The sequence below is a fragment of the Mustelus asterias genome, chromosome 11 (assembly GCF_964213995.1).
Source record: "Mustelus asterias chromosome 11, sMusAst1.hap1.1, whole genome shotgun sequence".
NCBI lineage: Eukaryota > Metazoa > Chordata > Chondrichthyes > Carcharhiniformes > Triakidae > Mustelus > Mustelus asterias.
The window spans coordinates 44,699,973-44,721,105 of NC_135811.1; the positions used below are offsets into that span (position 1 = coordinate 44,699,973).

General features: G+C 43.3%; 1 protein-coding gene across 1 annotated transcript in view; it reads right to left on the reverse strand.

Moving 5' to 3' along the window:
- Positions 1 to 21,133, reverse strand: part of LOC144500237 (protein CC2D2B-like) — a 190,400-nt gene that overhangs the window by 97,166 nt on the left and 72,101 nt on the right. Inside the window, exons 14-16 of the mRNA XM_078222914.1 lie at positions 17,569 to 17,746; positions 9,349 to 9,502; positions 6,364 to 6,511 (exon numbers count right to left, since the gene is read on the reverse strand). Of these exons, the coding sequence (XP_078079040.1) occupies positions 6,364 to 6,511; positions 9,349 to 9,502; positions 17,569 to 17,746 (480 nt within the window). The remainder of the gene's footprint in view (positions 1 to 6,363; positions 6,512 to 9,348; positions 9,503 to 17,568; positions 17,747 to 21,133) is intronic.

The window sequence follows — 21,133 nt, forward strand, 5'->3', positions numbered from 1 at the left end:
GGATATGTGGTGGAAAACGGGGTCCTTGGCCCTGATCCAGACCGTATGCGTCCCCTCCTTGAACTTCTCCTGCCCACTAGTATCAAAGCACTGAGAAGATGCTTAGGTTTCTTTTCATACTATGCACAGTGGGTTCCCAATTATGCTGACAAAGCCCATCCGCTCATCAAGTCTACCTCCTTTCCCCTAGCAACAGAGGCTCACTTAGCCTTTGAAGGGATAAAAGCCGACATCGCGAAAGCCACGATGCACGCTGTTGATGAGTCCATCCCCTTTCAGGTGGAGAGTGATGCATCTGATTTCGCCCTGGCCGCCACACTTAACCAGGCAGGCAGGCCCGTCGCCTTTTTCTCTCGCACCCTCCAAGGCCCTGAAATTCGGCACTCTGCGGTGGAAAAAGAGGCCCAGGCCATTGTGGAGGCCGTTCGGCATTGGCGCCATTACTTGGCGGGAAAACGATTCACCCTGCTCACGGACCAGCGGTCCGTGGCGTTCATGTTCAACAACACGTTACGGGTTAAGATCAAAAATGATAAAATCTTGAGGTGGAGAATCGAACTCTCCACCTACAACTATGATATCATGTACCGTCCAGGGAAGCTCAATGAGCCCTCAGACGCCCTGTCGCGTGGAACATGTGCAAGTGTGTAGGAGGATCAATTACAGGCCCTCCACAATGATCTCTGCCATCCGGGGATCACTCGGCTCTTCCATTTCGTAAAGGCCCGGAATCTACCCTACTCAGTGGATGATGTCAGGTCCATAACCCGAAGCTGCCAGGTATGTGCTGAATGCAAACGGCACTTCTACCGACCTGACAGGGCACACCTCATTAAGGCCACTCGCCCTTTTGAAAGACTGAGTGTGGACTTCAAGGGCCCCTCCCTTCGACAGATCGGAACGTGTACTTCCTCAACGTGATTGACGAGTACTCACGATTCCCTTTTGCCATTCCCTGTTCAGATATGACCGCTGCCACGGTTATCAAAGCATTACGGGATCTTTTCACCCTGTTCGGTTACCCCAGCTATATCCACAGTGATAGGGGCTTGTCATTTATGAGTGACGACTTGAGGCAATACCTGCTCTCAAAAGGGATTGCCTCAAGTAGAACTACGAGTTACAACCCCAGGGGTAACGGACAGGTTGAACGAGAAAATGCTACAGTCTGGAAGGCTGTCTTACTGGCGTTGAGGTCTAAAGGTCTTCCAGTCTCCCGTTGGCAAGAGGTACTCTCTGATGCGCTCCATTCCATCCGCTCCCTCCTGTGTACGGCAACCAACGCTACTCCACATGAGAGGATGTTTTCCTTCCCTAGGAAGTCTTCCTCTGGGACCTCATTACCGTCTTGGTTGATGTACTCAGGACCTGTCCTCCTGCGGCGGCATGTTAGGACCCGCAAGTCCGACCCTTTGGTTGAACAGGTCCATCTCCTCCACGCCAACCCTCAATATGCCTATGTGGCATATCCTGATGGGCGAGAGGACACGGTCTCTATTAGAGATCTGGCGCCTGCAGGGGACTTGGAAACCCCAGTCGCTCCCACACCCCTAGTTAGGGACCCCTTGACCTTTATCTCCCCTCCTGACACGGCGCGGGCAGTATCGGGACCACCACTTAATCCTCTTACTCCCGTGTACAGCTTGCCTGAGTCCAGGAGATTGTCGCCACCTCGAGGCATGCTCAAGTCCAGCAGATTGTCGCCACCTCATGGTCCACCTGTCCGTGAGGAACTGGAGGAGTCACTGGACACCGCCTTGGAGAGAAGGTCACCACGGTCACCAGAACCAGCGTTACCGCCAGTGTTGAGGAGGTCGCAGAGATGGTGCGGTCCTCCAATACGACTGAACTTGTGAATATATGAACAGTTGTTCTGTTTTTTTTTGCCCCGCTGGCCTTTGTTTTAAAGGAGGGGTGAATGTGGCGAACCATAGTTGGTTACCACTATGAGTGCTGAGCCATGGATGGTCAGCACTATGGGTATTTGTAGATATGTTACTGTTGTCACTGTTGGGGTTAGGGTTGGGCTGTTCTACCTGTTGATATTGTTCTGTGGTACACTCCAGTTGGCTCCGCCTACCTGGGGAAGTATAAAGGTCACTGCACTGCCTGGTGACCCTTTAGTCTGGGATTGTATTGTATATAGTGTGCTCCATTCTTGTTAGTAATAAAAGCCTTTATTTCCCGGGTACAATATAGCCTCCCGAGTGATTTAATCGCGCATCACAGGGGTTATGGGGAAAGGGAGGAGAATGGGGGTGAGAAAAATATCAGCCATGATTGAATGGCAGAGCAGACTCGACGGGCTCAGTGGCCTAATTCTGCTCCTATGTCTTATGTTCTTAAAACTTGCCAGTGATGAGAAAGGCAATGGGAAACTGCAAGCCAGTCAACATCAATATTTTCCATGCTCATCCACCTCCCTTTCCAGCCCCAACAAAACTGAAAAATTCTGCCCCTGGACTCTTTTGGGGTGGATGCCATTGATATACTTTTATAGGAGTAATGAAGTGACCCTCAACACACTAATGACACACGGAGCAAGGAGTAAGGAGGGCTAAAAGAGGTCATGAAAAGTCATTGGCCGGCGGGATTAAGGAAAATCTCAAGGCTTCTAACACATATATAAAGAGCAAGAGTGTAGCCAGGGAGAGGGTTGGCCCACTGAAGGACAGGGGAGGGAATCTATGCATGCAGCCGGAGGAAATGGGCGTAGTATTAAATGAGTACTTTGTGTCAGTATCCACCAAAAAGAAGGACTTGGTGGATGACGAGTCTGGGAAAAGGTGTGTAGATAGTTTGAGTCATGTTGAGGTCAAAACGGACGAGGTATTGAGGTTCTTGAGAAACATTAAGGTAGACAAGTCCCCAGGGCCTGATGGGATATACGCCAGAATACTGAAAGAAACAAGGGCAGAAATTGCTGTGGCCTTGAGAGAAATCTTTTTATCCTCACTGGCTACTGGGGAGGTCCCAGAGGACTGGAGAATAGCCAATGTTGTTCCTTTGTTTAAGGGTAGCAAGAATAATCCAGGTAATTACAGGCTGGTGAGCCTTACATCAGTGGTAGGGAAATTATTGGAGAGGATTCTTCGAGACAGGATTTACTCCCACTTGGAAATAAGTGGACATATTAGCGAGAGGCAACATGGTTTTGTGAAGGGGAGGTCGTGCCTCACTGACTTGATCGAGTTTTTCGAGGAAGTGACGAAGATGATTGATGAGGGTAGGGCAGTGGATGTTGTCTACATGGACTTCAGTAAGGCCTTTGACAAGGTCCCTCATGGCAGACTAGTGCAGAAGGTGAAGTCGCATGGGATCAGAGGTGTGCTGGCAAGGTGGATACAGAACTGGCTCGATCAGAGAAGACAGAGGGTAGCAGTGGAAGGATGCATTTCTGAATTGAGGGCTGTGACAAGTGGCGTTCCTCAGGGATCAGTGCTGGGATCTTTGCTGTTTGTAACATATATAAATGATTTGGAGGAAAATGTAACTGGTTTGATTAGTAAGTTTGCGGATGACACAAAGGTTGGTGAATTTGCGGATAGCAAAGAGGACCGTCAGAGGATACAGCAGGATATAAATCAGTTGGAGACTTGGGCAGAGAGATGGCAAATGGAGTTTAATCTGGACAAATGTGAGATAATGTATTTTGGAAGGTCTAATACAGATAAGAAATATACAGTAAATGGCAGAACCCTTAAGAGTATTGATAAGCAGAGGGGTTTGGGTGTACAGGTACACAGGTCACTGAAAGTGACAACGCAGGTGGAGAAGGTTGTCAAGAAGGCATACGGCATGCTTGCCTTCATCGGCCGGGGCATTGAGTGGAAACATTGGCAAGTCATGTTGCAGCTTTATAGAACCTTAGTTAGGCCGCACTTGGAATATAGTGTTCAATTCTGGTCGCCACACTACCAGAAGGATGTGGAGGCTTTGGAAAGGATACAGAAAAGATATACCAGGACGTTGCCTGGCATGGAGGGCATTAGCTATGAGGAGAGGTTGGAGAAACTTGGTTTGTTCTCACTGGAACGACGGAGATTGAGGGGAGACTTGATAGAAGTCTACAAGATTATGAGAGGCATGGACAGAGTGGATAGTCAGAAGCTTTTTCCCAGGGTGGAAGAGTCAATTACTAGGGGGCATAGGTTTAAGGTTTAAAGGAGATGTACGAGGCAAGTTTTTTTACACAGAGGATGGTGGGTGCCTGGAACTTGCTGCCGGGGGAGGTAGTGGAAGTAGATACGATAGTGACTTTTAAGCGGCATTTTGACAAATACATGAATAGGATGGGAATGCAGGGAAATGGTCCCCGGAAGGATAGGGGGTTTTAGTTCAGTCAGGCAGCATGGTCGGTGGCAGGCTTGGAGGGTCGAAGGGCCTGTTCCTGTGCTGTAATTTTCTTTGTTCTTTCTTTAACACTACACTCATTATTTGTGACAGACTTGGTGTTCCTCAGAGTTGATTAGATTAAGCTCCACTCCACTAAACTTCTGTTTTGAGAGTACAGCTATCAGAATTTGGTGCCCAAGAGTTTGTTAATACTGAAGTTGGATTACACTCTCTTTCCCTTTAACTAAACTGTCATCTTACCACCCCCTACTCTCCCAGTATAATTTGCATTTAAGGATGATTGAAAAATTGTGATCAAAACCTTTGATATATCTGGCTTCCGGCAGCACCCTACAGTGCATGCCAGGAATTGAATTTTGCTAATCAAAAAACATTTCCAATACATGAGATTTTCACTTCTGCCATTCTTCACACAAATTGGCGAAAAATATTTAACCTTCTTTGTAGACATTTCTGATCATTCTACTCCATCTTTAACAATCAATCAACTTTTACATGCTTGACAAAAACTAGTAAAACAAATCATTGTAAGTAAAATAACCCATTTTATATTAAAATCTAAAAAATTAAATCTTAGACCAAAGTCTGAAACCTTTAGTTGATTGCATATACTACAAAGTTCTACACTATCAGAGCAGCTTGTTTTCAAGACAGGTTATATGTTGTTTACATTTGGAGATTAATTTATCCGTAATTAAAGAAAATAATATATATCTATGTCTTACTAGAACATAAACACCAATCACCTTGGGGAACCATGACATGTCAAATAGAAAGCCTTGGGTCATGTGAGAGGGCCTGGAACTTCATGATAAAGACTGATGAGAACTAATACAAAATACAAGTTGAAGGATATACAAACTGTGAGATTGTAACACAGAGTTAGAAAACAAAGTAGAAGGAAGACAGAGTTCACCTGGCTATAAATTAGTTGTTTGTAATCTTGGTGTTGGTTGTAAGCTCATTCATTTATGCCTTAATAAAACTGCAAGTGTTTGATTCCTGTATAAGCACTCTTATTTCACTCTGATTAACCCTAATTTAAATGCTTTCCTATTAATTTCCAATTGAGTTTCATTCTTTCTGTTTATCCATTGAACTCTATCCTTTGCTGCACCTATTTTTTGGTGTGGAGATGCCGGCGTTGGACTGGGGTGAACACAGTAAGAGTTTTGACAACACCAGGTTAAAGTCCAACAGGTTTATTTGGTAGCAAACACCATTAACTTTCAGGCTGTCCTGTCTGGAGACAATACACATCTCTTTAACCTGTGCTTAATGCTCCCTCCACCCACATTGTCTGTATCTTTAAGATCTGGCTGGTTGTAGGGATTCGCATTCTAATCAGTATTCTGTAACTTGATTTTTGTGTCTCTGCCCTGTTTGAGAGCACATTTCCACTCCATCTGACGAAGGAGCAGCGCTCCGAAAGCTAATGGTGTTTGCTACCAAATAAACCTGTTGGACTTTAACCTGGTATTGTTAAAACTCTTACTATTTTTTGGCTCATAGAAATAGGCCAGATTTGTATACTATCCTGCATAACTGAAGTTTCTTGGCAGTTGATTCATTGTCCAAAAAGCAAATGATTCAATGCAATTAATTTACTCTACATTCCTTTTCATCTACGGAATTTTACATTTACATTACAGAATCTTTAACAGTGACTATTCTATTTTTGCATCGAACCCAATTATGTTTTGGTTACTATTTCTGAACTGTTCCCTACATCACACATTAATTCATTGTTAGCACAATAAACATACAAAGAAGTGGGAAACAGACAGAGTAACAAACATAAAAAGCAAGCAAGAGATAGAGATTAAGACAGAACTGTGTGAAAAACATCTGATGGAGTACAGTTAAAGATAAGGAGAGATCTACAAAAGGAAGGGAACAACAAAACAAGAACCTGAAATAAATTCAGTGATATAGAGACAATAATGCTTAAATATCTGTTAAATTAGTCCTTATTAATTAACAACAGTGCAGTTCACAATTTCTTACCTTTCTTTATAGGTTTTGGGTTTTGGTGCAGGTGGTGCAAGAGCAATGCCATCCTTACCCACTCCCCATGATACACTATATAGTAACTTTCCAGATGTCAATAATAAATATTCTTCAGATTTAGTTTCATCCAAAGAAAATGGTATATCTATGCATAGAAAACAAATCAATTATTGAGTTAGGCAAACTACTAGACATTTTGTATGACAAATATTCAATGCACCAGATTTATGGGGTTGGAACTTCAAATCGGGGTTCCAATTTCTGGGTCCAAGTCACTGGCCAGCCTTACGACCCCCGCATTGCTGGCACACAGAGCCCCCATACCCTAATCGCTGGCCCCCTGGACATGTCTGGACCAGCTTCTACACCCCCTCCCTCTCCTCCCCCTCCCCAATAGTCCCGATCTCCATGCTCCTGCAGTCCCGATCTCGGCTGCCCCCCCTACCAGCAGCCCTGATACCCTCCTCAGTCCCGATTCCCGCCACCTCCCCACAGCCCTGACCACCCTCCCCATCTCGATGGTTAGCACAATCGCTGGCCTTCCTCACTCTGTCACCACCGAGTTCAGAGTGGCAGCGGGAACCCCCCACCCCCACCGATCTCCCCCACATAGGCCCTGCCCCCAATAGGCCCTACCCCTATTAGGCCCTGCCTCCTTGGCACTACCCAATGCTCTGTGGGCAGTGTCAAGTTGCCCCCTTGGCCTCTTTGCCCCTTAGAGTGCCAGGGGGCCAAGCCGGCACTGCCAAGGTAGCAATGCCCAGGGGTCAGCCCCCCTTACCCCCAACTTCCCGGGGGAACTTCCATGGCCCCCTTTCACTCCAGCAGAGTCAGCCACCAAATCCTCGCAAATGGGGAGCTGTTGTAAACCCCGCTGAAGTGAAACACTCCTGGCAGGGGCAGAGACTCTAGCGGGCCCAGAGACTTCAATTCTGTGCCCGCTAGTGAGATGGTGATTCTCATTTGAATACATTATTCAGCTCCGCACTGATTTCTGGCGTGGAGCCCTCGGCGCTGGAAATCTAACGGCTGGAGACTTGCGGAGGCCATGGCGCCCAGTGGGAAGCCCACTACACAGCCTCCCCTTGAGTCCCCCGGCCCACTGCGCTGGCTGGGAGAATTGCCATGATGTGGAGATGTCAGCGTTGGACTGGGATAAGCACAGTAAGAAGTCTCACAACACCAGGTTAAAGTCCAACAGGTTTTGTTGACAGTACAAGCTTTCAGAGTGTTGCTCCTTCTTCAGGTAAGTGAAGAGTTGTGTTCTCAAACAGGGCATACATAGACACAGACTCAATTTACACGATAATGGTTGGAATGCGAGTCTTTACAGGTTATGAAATCTTTACAGGTACAGACAATGTGAGTGGAGAGAGGTTTAAGCACAGGTTAAAGAGGTGTGAATTGTCTCTAGCCAGGGCAGTTAGTGAGATTTTGCAAGCCCAGGCAAATCATAGGGGTTACAGATAGTGTGACATGAACCCCAGATCCCGGTTGAGGCCATGCAGACACTACGACAACGGATGAATGAACACCGTTCGACAATCACCAGGCAGGAGTGTTTTCTTCCTGTTGGGGAACACTTCAGCAGTCACGGACATTCAGCCTCTGATCTTCGGGTCAGCGTTTTCCGATGCAGCCTTCACAACACACGACAATGCAGAATCCCCGAGCAAAAACTGATAGCCAAGTTCCACACGAGGACGGCCTCAACCGGGATCTTGGGTTCATGTCACACTATCTGTAACCCCCGTGACTTGCCTGGGCTTGCAAAATCTCACTAACTGTCCTGGCTGGAGACAATACACATCTCTTTAACCTGTGCTTAACCCTCTCTCCACTCTCATTGTCTGCACCTGTAAAGACTTGATTACCCGTAAAGACTCGCATTCCAACCATTATCTCGCAAATTGAGTCTGTGTCTATGTATGCCCTGTTTGTGAACTCAACTCTTCACTCACCTGAAGGAGCAACACTCCGAAAGCTTGTGCTACCAAATAAACCTGTTGGACTTTAACCTGGTGTTGTGAGACTTCTTACTGGGAGAATCGCCCCATAGATATTGTTTTAAGTCCAATTTGACTCTTCTTTGGAACTGAAGAGAAGCAGAAATGTGATGGATTTTATGCTGTTGAAGAAGGGAAGGGGATCAGGTGCAGTTAAAAGGAAAGGTCACAAATAGGTTAGAGGGTGGGGAAAATTAAATTACAATGAGGTCATGGAACAAAATGCGAGAGAGTGCTAGCAGGGGAAGAAAGCATTGGTCCAGAGTAGGTGTTACTAGCAAGATGAAGGTCAGTGCTATCAGAAAAGTCATGAGAACAAAATACAGATTGGCACCAGGAGAAAAAAATATAAATTAGAGGACAGAGTTCATGGTCTGAAGTTGTTGAAAGTGAAGGTGTTGCTGAAGGTGAGATTCTCAGCACTCATTATTGGACAGCTGTCTTTGACAATCAGCTGTTATGCTGCAAATGATGTATGTCAGTTTGTGTGTTAGTGGCTGTGGGATTATTTAGAATACAGTAGTAAGGAAAATCCAGTGATCTAAAGCCTTATGCTGGGAACATAATTTTGATTCGGTATTAAAAAATCCCAAACTTACTTCAGTAGTGTCTCTCCACAGACAAGTTAATATTGGTTATGTACTGTTTGGACCATGGAAAAGAAAAGGGATCCAGAAGATCATAATATGCATTATCCATATCAAAGTACATGACATCAGGTTTGAGAAGACAGAAAATTAGATGGAGGTCATTGGTTCAGACTTTTGGCAATTCTTAAAAGAAGGATGTTTTCAGTTTTTTAGGAGGAGAATGCAAGTGCAATTCTTTGAGAGATATTTGAAGCAGTAGCCGGCAAGAGTACATTTTATTCTGGTTACAGTTTCAATCTGCCACAAAACAGCTTAAAAGTAAAGGAAAAACCATGTTGTGGGGTAGGCTGAAATACAATAATAAAAGTAGTAAAAGAGATACTTACTACTTCCAACTCCTTCATGATTAGTTTTAACTATCTCATCACTGCTAAATTCTATCTCTTCCAGAACAGCAGTACTGGTAATCGTGGTTACTTCAGGAATGGGTATATACACCTTTGCTAGCAAGCTGATGTTTTTGTTCATTAATTCATATATCTATAAATTGGAAATAGTCAAATGGTTAGTGTGGAAGTTTGCTCTTTACTACATTTGTAGTCGCATTGATGATCAAAATTAAAATGTTTTATTGCAGTTCACAGCTCAAACAATAAATCAGTCTCAGAGCAATTTGCATACCTGATGGAAATATGACAATGATGCAGTGTAACATGACTGCGATGGGCACATGATTTCTTGCAATATGCTATGTATGTTTTTACTATAGATACTCGTATGAATTTTTGCAAAAGAGATGCCTTGGAATTTTAAATTGCAGCCATGACTCCTCATACTTCTCTCTTTGAATGAGCACATGAATGCAAAATAGGCATATAAATGTTTCTGTAGCAATATTTAAACTCAGCTGACCTTCCAAAGGAGAGTTATTAATATATTAACTGCACCAGGTCTAAGCTATTTCATCCAGTACCATAGGCTTTTGAAATATGGTAAGCATGCAGACAAAGCTGTTGTTAGTAATAGCTGGTGCACTAGGGACCTTCTAAAATAAAGACATCTTTTGGCAGAAAAGCCAAATTATATTAGATGGTTATACTGAGTTCAGTTGGCTGAACTGAAGTTATGTCTCTGGTGAAGTATAACTTCATCAAACCAATCTCTAAAGTCCCGAAATTTTCCTTAAGAGCAATTTCAACAGCTTGCAAATACCTTAGAAATATTTTGCCATAGTGAATACAAAAATTCGGTTTTGTGTCTTACCACCTCTGACAGAGTGAGACAACTAGCACATTATTATCATGCAAAAAAAGGAGCAGCAGCAGCACAGGATGGAGCAAAGTGGAATTAGTATGCGTTTATCGAAGATGCTACCCATCAGATACCAGATATTCCTACACTGGCGGTACATGTTGTATAAGGATTTTACTGAGTAAATAAGTACAAGAAGATTGTGCATCGCCCAAGAAGTAATAAAGCATTCTGTCACCTGTTGCTTGATGACTTGTGGCTGCACCCAGCTGCCCAACATTCAGAGCACAAACATTCCTACCTGACAAATCAAGGTGATCAATGCATATTTAGGACACAGGCTCACGTCAGTCACCCATATGTACTCTAATATTAGTCGTGATGAAGCAGAGACACTCCTTCATGAGATCAATAATGGTCTTTACAGGAAAGCTGGGATAGTTAAGATCTTACGGACAGTGGCAAAACAGCGGCATAGCCACTAGTTTCATTTAAAAATACATTGTTATTTTTTCCATTGTGTGGAATGGGGACTTACCCTTTTGACTGCAATACAGATCCATTGGTGAGGTAGGTAGGGACCTCAGATTGGGGTAAAGAGAGGTTGAAGATGTCTGCGAATATCCCCACCAGATGGTCCGCACAGGACCTGCGTGCTCGTCCGGCTACCTCATCTGGGCCAGTTGCTTTCCGTGGGTTAACTTTTGAGAAAGCTGCTCTGGCGTCGGCAATGGTGACCTTGGATACAGGTTCATCTGAGGCTTCCGGGATGGAAAGCATGCTCTCGCTGACCTCTTGCTCGAAACGAGCATAGAATGCGTTGAGCTCATCGGGGAGGGATGCATTGGAGCCGGCGATTTTATTTGCCTTCATCTTGTAGCCTGTTATTGAAAGCTCAGGAGGCAGAATCTTTCTACAGACGATGCTTTGCAGAATAGATTTGTGGAATAGCTGGATCGGTGGTTATTGGGAGCAACACATCAATTTTCAATTGGGCAGTAAAAGCTGCAGCGCCATGGAGACATCCTCAGGTGTCATTCCAGCACAAAAGACAAAAGCATATGAAATGGGAAAACACCTGCACTGCAGCCACAAAAAAGACAGAATAGAATGAATAGGAAAACAACATACAGTGGCTGCATTGGTGAATATTTCCACAGGGTAGAGAAGTTACAGATTTCCTACACATCAGAAAGATGACCACCATATTGTCTAGTGTGAATTGAAGGCCACAGATGTCCTAATAAAACTTAGGCTTTTCAAACAAAAGATGTAACAATGCTTATTGGATTTCTCCATCACATAACTGAATAAGCAAGTAGTGAAAGTAAAGATTGTCATTGGAAACAAGGGGTTGTATAGAGTCAACACTTCGGGCCTATGTGAGGAGGATTGGAAAGACCCTGTTAAGCTATGAAACATGCTGGAGGATCAGATTCATATAAAGGTGAACTTCAGAATTCATTGTTTGGAGCTGATTTCCTACAGAGAGGAGCCACAAAAATCAATTGATTAGTTCTTCAACAGTTGCTGGGATAAGGGCATGAACTGTGATTTTTCGGAACCTGAGCTGTCCGCACAGATAATGAAACTGGTTATAGCTTCAATGTTATAGCTTCAATACTGATTGAAGTTATCTAAAAACAAGTTTTTGGAAAAAGAGAAAGGTCACAATATTGATACACTGCTAAAAGACGACACAAAATACATAGCCATTGTGGCTGGACAACAACACCCACAAGCATTAGACGCAATTACCAATATTGGCACAGTAACCAAGGCACAGAAAGCATGCAAACCATATGGGAAGTGTGGGTTACTGTACCCACAATGAAGCTGTCCTACCTTCCAAGATTTTTGCTGGGTATGCAGTGTAAAAGGACATTGGGGTCACCCATGTAGGAAATCTGATTCCAGAAGTGCAACCACTGGTTACAATAAGGTGCAAGCAGAAAAAAGCACGTGGTATGAGGAGAAAAAGATTGGTGAATGGTTTGTGAATAGAAAAAGATAGTGACGACAAATGTAGGTAACTTACAGTCAGTAGTGGGGAAAATGTTAGAGTCCATTATCAAAGATTTTATAGCAAAGCAGTTGGAAAATGGTGTGAGAATCGGATAGAGTCGGCATGGATTTATGAAAGGGAAATCACGCTTGGCAAATCTACTGGAATTCTTTGAGTTTGTAATTCGTACACTTGATGGGGGGAACCAGTGGATGTGATTTATTTGAACTTTCAGAAGGCTTTCAAAAAAGTCCCACATCAGAGATTACCATGTAAAATTAAAGTGCATGGGATTGGGGATAGTGTATTGAGATGGATAAAAAACTGGTTGGCAGACAGGAAACAAAGAGTAGGGATAAATGGGTCTTTTTTTGAATGGTAGGCAGTGACTAGTTGGGTCTGCAGGGATCGGTGCTAGGACCCCAGCTATTCACAATATATATTAATGATTTAGATGCAAGAACTAAATCTAATATCTCCAAATTTGCAGATGACACAAAGCTGAATGGGAGGGTGAGCTGTGAGGAGGATGTAGAGATGATGCAATGTGATTTGGACAATCTGAGTGAGTGGACAAATGCATGGCGGATGCACTATACAGTGGACTAATGTGAGGTTATCGACTTTGGTAGCAAAAGCAGAAAGACAGATGATCTAAATGGCTATAAATTAAGAGAGGGAAATGTGCAATAAAACCAGGATGTGCTCATACACCAGTCATTACACCTATAATATTGTGTGCAGTTTTGGTCTCCTTATCGGAGGAAAGATGTTCTTGCTGTAGAGGGAATGCAGTGAAGGTTTACCAGGTTGACTCTTGGGATGGCAGGACTGCTGTATGAGGAGTGAGTCGGTCAGGATTATATTCGCTGGAATTCAGGAGAATGAGGGGCGAATCTCATAGAAACCTATAAAAATCTAACGGGACTAGACAGGGTAGATCAAAAAGGATGTTCCCGATGGTGCAGTGTCCAGAACTAGGTGACATAATCTAAGGATAAGGGATAAACTTTTTAGGACTGAGATGAAGAGAAATCCCTTCACCCAGAGAGTGGTAAGCCTATGGAATTCACTACCACTGGAAGCGATTGAGGCCAAAACATTGTATGTTTTCCAGAGGAGTTAGATATAGTTCTTGGAGGCGAGGGGGTTCAAAGAATATGGGGGAAAGGCAGGATCAAGCTACTGAGCTGGATGATCAGCCATGATCATGACAGGTAGAGCAGGCTCAATACTTCTATTTTCTATGTTTCTCGGTTTGTGTAACGTACTGGCATCATCAACTGGGAGTGGGCTGAGATGCATATAAGTGCAAGTCATTAGCGGTCAGATCGTCCAGGGTGAAGATTCAGAGTGGAAAAATCTTCAGCTGAAAAGCAAATATGCTTTCCACACTGTGAACGTGACACAATGGGAGGAAGTTTTCGTTCCTAACAGCAGCAGACAGGACAGGAAAATATGCAGAACAGCCAAAAGTCAGTTTCTCTCCCATCTTTCATGACCACCATGCCATGTCAGGAATCACATTTGAATGCTCATTAAAAAGGCAGCTCAGAATCATGCTCCCCATTCCAGATTAAATGCCCATTCTGGCAGTTAATTAGACTGGCGTGATTCACTACAAGATAAAAATGACGTGTACTTGGCAAGCACCACTTCACTCAAGACCTCGAGGTACTTTTGCCTACCTTTCACAGTGCTGTGGTTATGGCTGCTCCATCTCTGTGCTAAGGATGTGCAGGCAAGACCAACGGGAACTCAAAGGGCAGAGAGGAGTCAGTGTCAGGGCTTACCATGAGAAACCAAGTGGGGTGGCTGTGAGAGAAGACAGGCAAGGAAAGTGTCTGGAGGGAGAAGGTTTGACTGGGGAAGGATGACTGAGAATGAGAGTACATAGACTTGTAACTTGGGGGGGGCGGGGAGGGTGTGGCAGTGGGGGCGGGGAGGGGGGGGGGGGTGGGGGTGTGGGGGCGGGATGGTGGGATGGTGGGTGAAATTACTCAGGGACCAAAATGGTGAGACAGTCTTTGGCAGGTACACAACAAACAGGGAGATGAAGTTGAAACAGTCCTGTGAATCTGTGCCACAATTTGGCATGCCTGTCCTGGTCCTGGTCCTGGTCTCAGTTCCAGTTCAGGGAGAGAGACAGTCTGTCAGTCATGTGTTAGTTATGCCCAGCATGATGTGCAGGGTACGGTTAGTCCCTCACACACATCGGTTATGGGGGTAGGTGGTTTAATGTTGGGCCACAAATGGCACAGTCATAGTCAGGGAAGGCATCAGCAGCCTGTAGATGGGGAACAGGTAAACTCGGGTGTCCTTGTAAGTCACAGTACAATGGGCCTCAGATGGAAAGAGGTCAAATCTACATGGGGCATGAGGACATCATCTTCAAAAGGTTCAGGGGAAGGATAGGGATATCAAAACTATAACAAAGGGATCAAGGATTAGAGGGAGAGGAAGGAGATTGATTGGAGGGAGAGACACCTGAACATGATACTCTTCCAGCACAATGGGAGGGATATCAACGGTCTCAGGGGTGAGGTGGCTTGAATTTGTTCTGATAGTAATACTTCAGTGCAAGAAATTTCTAGCTGATCCAATTGCACAATTATAAAAATAAACAATGCAAAAAATTGAGAGGGGTGGGCTCTCATGGCTTATGGGAGAAGTTGACCACTGCACTTGTGGGTCAATTGAAGAGGTGCTGAACTAATTTCTGCTTAATCAAATGGAGAGGAAATCCAGAGGAGACATATTAGGAACAGTCAAATGCCAATTTTGGCAATGCAGCACCTCAACTCATGTTATAAGAGTTATAAACCCAATTGGGGTCTGTTATTATATTAAAAAAGGATTGCTGGTTGCTTTAAGACCTGATCACAGATTTAATGGTGATGTCATTAGGGCGTGTGCTCAGGCTACTGTTTTCCTTTCAGTTTTGTACTTGATGCAGTGCAGAGAGCAGCACTTCAATAAAACTTGTGTGTTTGTTGAATTGCTTGCTGCAGCTGTATGCTAACTTTCTGCATTTCTTGTACAAACACATACAAATCACTTTGAATATCAACACTTACACGTTTCTTGAAACAATGGCTTCAGTTTTTCCTGTATGTAATTAGAGGAATTTCTTATTCTTTCATGGAATGTGGGTGGTACTGGCAAGGCCAACATTTGTTATCCATCCCTAATTTCCCTTGACCTTCCTGGCCATTATAAAGGACAGTTAGGACATTGCTGTACATCTGGAGCCGCATGTAGGCCAGACCAGCAGGTTTCCTTCCCTCAAGGACAACAGTGTTTTTTTGCAACAATCAACAATAGTTTAATGGTCACCAATTGCACATTTTCTTTTAATTGAATTTAAACTTCACCAACTGCCTCAGTGAAGTTTGAGCCCAAAACATTAGCCTGGGCCTCTGGATTATCAGTCCAGTGGCATTACCACTAAGCCACCATCAGTTGTCAGATAGGCAGTCTGATATTTTAGCATCAGTGAAAGAGTATAGAGTGAGAAAGAGTGATGACGTAGAGCTGGATTTCATGTGTACATATGAAAATTAATGCTCTGCCATAAGGAGATGTCATGATGTGGAGATGTGGAGATAAGGAGATGTCACCAAGGGGCATCATGTAGATAAGAAATAGGAGAAGGTCAAGGATAGATCCTGGGGGACACCTCAGGTATTGGTGTGGAAACTGGAAGAGAGGTCATTGCAAGTGATTCTCTGGCTACAATTAGACAGATAAGAATAGAACTATATGAGAGCAGTCCTAGCTGGAGGATAATGGAGAGGTTTTGGGGAATATTGTATGGTAAACAAGTCAAAGGCTGCATGAAGGTTGAGAAAGACGAAGAAGCAAAGTTTACCTTTGTCAATAGTCAAATAGGATTTAGTTATCAGAACCGTCAAAAATACTGTTCTCTTACTTTCTTCTCACACTGCCATCAGTCTCACTGTGCTTCCCGTCACTCTCCTACAATTGTTGGGCCACTCTTCATTCCACTTCCTTCTCCTCATAGTCACACACTCACTATTATTGCAATACTCACATATTACACAGTGCATACCAAGTATCATGACAGGCACATTCTTCGAACATTTCACAAGACAACTAACATATTATCCTCTTTCTGGTAGGAGAAGGTCGTGCACAACTTGAAACAGGAAGCTAGCACCCTTACCCGATTAAATCTCGCCTCGAGGAAAAAATAATGATATTCACAGGCAAGTTCCTACTTAGTTGCTTTTTCTCTGTCTCACCCTGTGCATGACAAGCAGCAGTTACTATCAGCAGTCATTTTTTCATCTCTTTACATTCACAACATGGTTATGGCAGTGAAGCAGTACCAGAATCATGCAAAATACCAGTCACAGTTATTCAAGAGAAACAAAATATCTAGGATTGCCCATACTGTTATGCTATTGCGCATCATAGGTCATAGCTGCTCCTCAAACTAACTGATGCCCCTAAAATGTTTAACTAAACCAAATATAACAATCTCTCAAACATACTTTTAAGCTGACTGTATCATGATTGAACACAAATAAAGTCAATACTCTCTTGAGTTTTCACACTATTACACTCTCACTGTTGAATTTATTTAGCCTATATTTCAAAGGGAATGGAATATAAAAATAGAGAAGTCATGCTAAAACTGTACAAGGCACAAGTTAGACCACATTGTGAATAGTTTTGGTCCCCTTAGCTAAGAAAAGATATACTGTTATTGGAAGCAGTCCAGAGAAGGTTCACTGGGTTGATCCCGGGTACGGGGATATTTTCTTACAAGGAAAGATTGAGTAGGCTGCAGAAGGCATAATCTCAGAGTAAGGGTTACCTGTTTAAGAATTTGAGAGAAGAAATTCCTCCTCATCTGAGGGTAGTGAATCTGTGGAATTTTTTACCGCAGACGGCTGAGAGGCTGGATCGTTAAGTATGTTCAAGGCTGAGAGAAAGATTTTTAATCAGTAAGGGAATCAAGAGTTGTGGGGAGTAAGGCGGGAAAGTGGAGTTGAGCATTATCATATCAGATCAGTCATGATCTCATTGAATGGCAGAACAGACATGATGGGCTGAATGGCCTGCTTCTACATCTTATGGTCTTATTAATCCCTTGCTAATAAAAGCAATTTTATACAGTTGCTCAACTGCCACAGGAAATAAAGTCAAAGAATGACTACTCCTCATTCCATTTATACAATCAATAATTTATCATTGTCTCAAACTAGCTCATAGAAATAATTCCAATAAATAGGTATTGAGCAGCACTAAATGTTCTCTTGCTGCTCAAAATGATCTTAAATTAAACTGAAGTGTATCAGCAGCTTAAATCTATAATATTTACCTCAAATCTAATGCTTTCAGGTTTATAAATTATCTGAATGTTGAATATTTGTCCAAATTGTACACTGAAATCCGACTGTAGTTGTGAGGTAACAGTAGATGAAACGAGTTTGTCATTGTAGAAAATACTAATGAAGAACTTATGGTCTTGCATTTCCGTCCTTCTTTGCAATTCACCCCTAAATTTAGATACAAGAAAAACAGCAGCTAATTTTTGTGCAATAATTAAAAGCTTCTATCACTAGTAGGTATTTATCTTAAAATTTACAATACTCTATGTTCAACCCCAAATTTAATGTTTTGCATACTTGTAAAGTCTTTAACTTATGCATGAAATTTGAAAATAGTACTTAGCTTCTTATTATCATGGAGACTGTCCCTCGGCTTAAAACTGGATTGCACTGTTATTCAGGTGATTTGTAATCTGCTCACGCTGGTTCAATTGGAAGTGGGAAGTGCTGTCATCTCATTTACCTGCTAACTTCATTGGATCAAGCAGCTGAGTGCTGCTGGTTGTCTCTGCACTCAGCAGGGATCCCTGCAGCATTGTCTTGATAGTATTACAATATGTGCTGATAATATTACAGTTATGAATCATAGAATCCCTGCAGGCCATTCAGCCCATCGAGTCTGCACCAATTTTCTGTCAGTGTATCCCACCTAGGCCCTATCCTCATTGCCCCACATCTTTACCCTGCTAATCCCCCTCACCTACACATTTTAATGGAGCCAATCCACCTAACCTGCACATCTTTGGACTGTGGGAGAAAACTGGAGCGCCCAGAGGAAATCCATGCAGAAAAGGGGAAAATGTGCAAACTTCAAACAGACATTCACCCAAGGCCAGAATTGAAATCTAGTGCTGTGAGGCAGCAGTGCTACCGTGAGATTTATAAGATTATAATATTTTTAGCTTAAATTTCAGATAAATGATGGGGGTCATGTGACCTGTTTAGATATCTGACGGACAGTAGACCTAAGTAGTTTGACTGTTAAAGATCAAAGAAAGGTTTAAGGTTGTTTTACTGAAAATTAGGTGCCAGATATCCTTGTAGACATTTGCAGCAGTATCTGAATGTATAATGGGTCAATTATGAGTCCCAAAATTCCAGAAATGTGTTCCAGTAAATAGTCCATTTACTTGTAAGATGAAAGAGAGTTGGATTCATGAGTTAATTTGCATTTTCATCTACATACAAGGCTCATAAGTTTCACATCGCAAGGGAAAGAGGACAGAAGAAGCCATTTTTGAGATCAGGTTACATGCTTCCTTACAAAATAATGAATAACATGTACAGACCACAGACATTCCGTGTGGTCAACAGAGAGAAAAGACTGTTCGGTTTTGTGAGCTACCGAAAACAGGAGGGGGGTGATCTCCAGTTGGAGAGACACATGTGTAACCTTCTAAGACCAAAAGATATAGGAGCAGAATTAGGCCATTCAGCCTAGAGTCTGCTCTGCCATTCAATCATGGCAGATATGATTCTCATCCCCATTCTCCTGCCTTCTCCCCGTAATCCTTGAGCTCCTTATTGATCAAAAACCTATCTATCTCTGTCTTAAAGAGACTCAATGACCTGGTCTCCACAGCCCTCTGTGGCAATGAGTTCCACAGATTCACCATCCTCTGGCTGAAGAAATTCCTCATCTCAGTTTTAAAGGAGCAGCCCTTCACTCTGTGATTGTGCCCTCGAGTTCTAGTCTCTCCCACCAATGGAAACGTCCTCTCCGCATCCACTCTATCTAGGCCTCTCAGTATTCTGTAAGTTTCAATTAGATCCCCCCTCATCCTTCTAAACTCCATTGAGCATAGACCCAGACTCCTCAACTGCGCCTCATATGACAAACTCTTCATTTCTGGGATCATTCTTGTGAACCTCCTCTGGATCCCCTCCACAGCCAGACAATCCTCCCTTAGGCATGGGGCCAAAACTGCTCACAATATTCCAAATGGAGTCTGACCAGAGCCTTACACAGCCTCAGCAGTGCATCCCTTCTCTTGTATTCTAGCCCTCTAGAAATGAATGCTAACTGCCAACTGAACTTGCATGTTAACTTTAAGAGTCCTGAACCAGGACTCCCAAGTCCCTGTCAGATTTCCGAAGCCTTTCCCCATTTAGAAAATAATCTATGCCTCTTTTCTTCCTACCAAAGTGCATAATCTCACATTTTCCCAGATTGTATCCCATCTGCCACTTCTCTGCCCACTCTCCTAGCCTGTCCAAGTCATTCTGCAGCCTCCCCACTTTCTCAACACTACCTGTCCCTCTACATATCTTTGTATCATCTGCAAATTTAGCAACCATGCCCTCATTTCCATCTTCCAGATCATGAATGTATATAGTGAAAAGTTGTGGTCCCAACACTGACCCTTGTGGAACACCACTAATGACCAGTTACCATCCTGTCTGTCAGCCAATCTTCTATCCATGCCAGTATCTTGCCTCTAACATCACTGGCTCTTAGTTTATTTAGCAGCCTCCTGTAAGGCACCTTGTCAAAGGATTCTAGATTTGTTCAGAAGAATCATGGGAACAGGCTTTGCTGTTGGTAGTGAATTTAAGGAACCCACTGAGAATGGAGAAAAGCCCCTGCGACAACTACTCAAAGTAACTATTTGGTGAAGCAAAGGTATGAAAACACCTTTGGAGCTGGAAGCAACTGTAGACTGCTTTCTATAGGGACTGTAGTTCTGCGGGAAGTGCAATGTGTAATAAGTATACAAAGGGAAAGTTATTTTATATAGTTTTAAGTATAAATTGCCAACAAAAAGAAAATGTTTCATTAACACTTGTTAAGTCATTTGTTACAGTAAAAGTTATAAAATTTTAAATCTTGCTATGTTATTGTTTTAGCTTGTGGGCCTGCATGAAGAGTTGTGTGACATCATATAGCACATATTTAATTGCTTCCTGGGCTCGCAAGGGATGCCCAGGAGTGCCCTTCTCAAGACGGTACACCACACAGTTCATGCTGGAAATGGCACAGCATCCAACTCCAAGAGGGTGATTGACTTCATGTTGCCATTGGAGGCAAATTTTGCAGCTTCCAAGTTTCCACTGTTAATAAATAATTAAATCATTTTTTGTTTACTCGTGGGATGTGGGCATCGCAGGTAAAGTCAACATTTATTGTCCATCCTTGTTGTGATAACACCAACGAAGTCAATGGGGAATCACTGATTATTCTCCCTGTGGGGCTCACTGATTAAGAGTTCCCCTGGTACAGGCAGTAGCCTGCCCAGCTGTAACTCATTACCTTCGCCTTTTAGACAGCAGGCCCAAGACTGGACCTGCTGAACTGTAATCCCAGGCAGGGACGAACGTGTGTACACCACGGTAGTGATTTTACTTTGCATTTTGTAATAAACCATGTTTCTTTCCAGTCGGGTTTCCTGAGTCATTACACCCGTGAAGGTGGTGATGAATGCAACTCACAGGTTTGGCCATTTCAGAGGGCATTTAAAAGTCAACCACATTTCTGTGAGCCCAGAGTCACATATAGACTAGACCAACAAGGACAGCACACTTCCCTCTCGAAAGACCATTAGTAAAATAGATGAA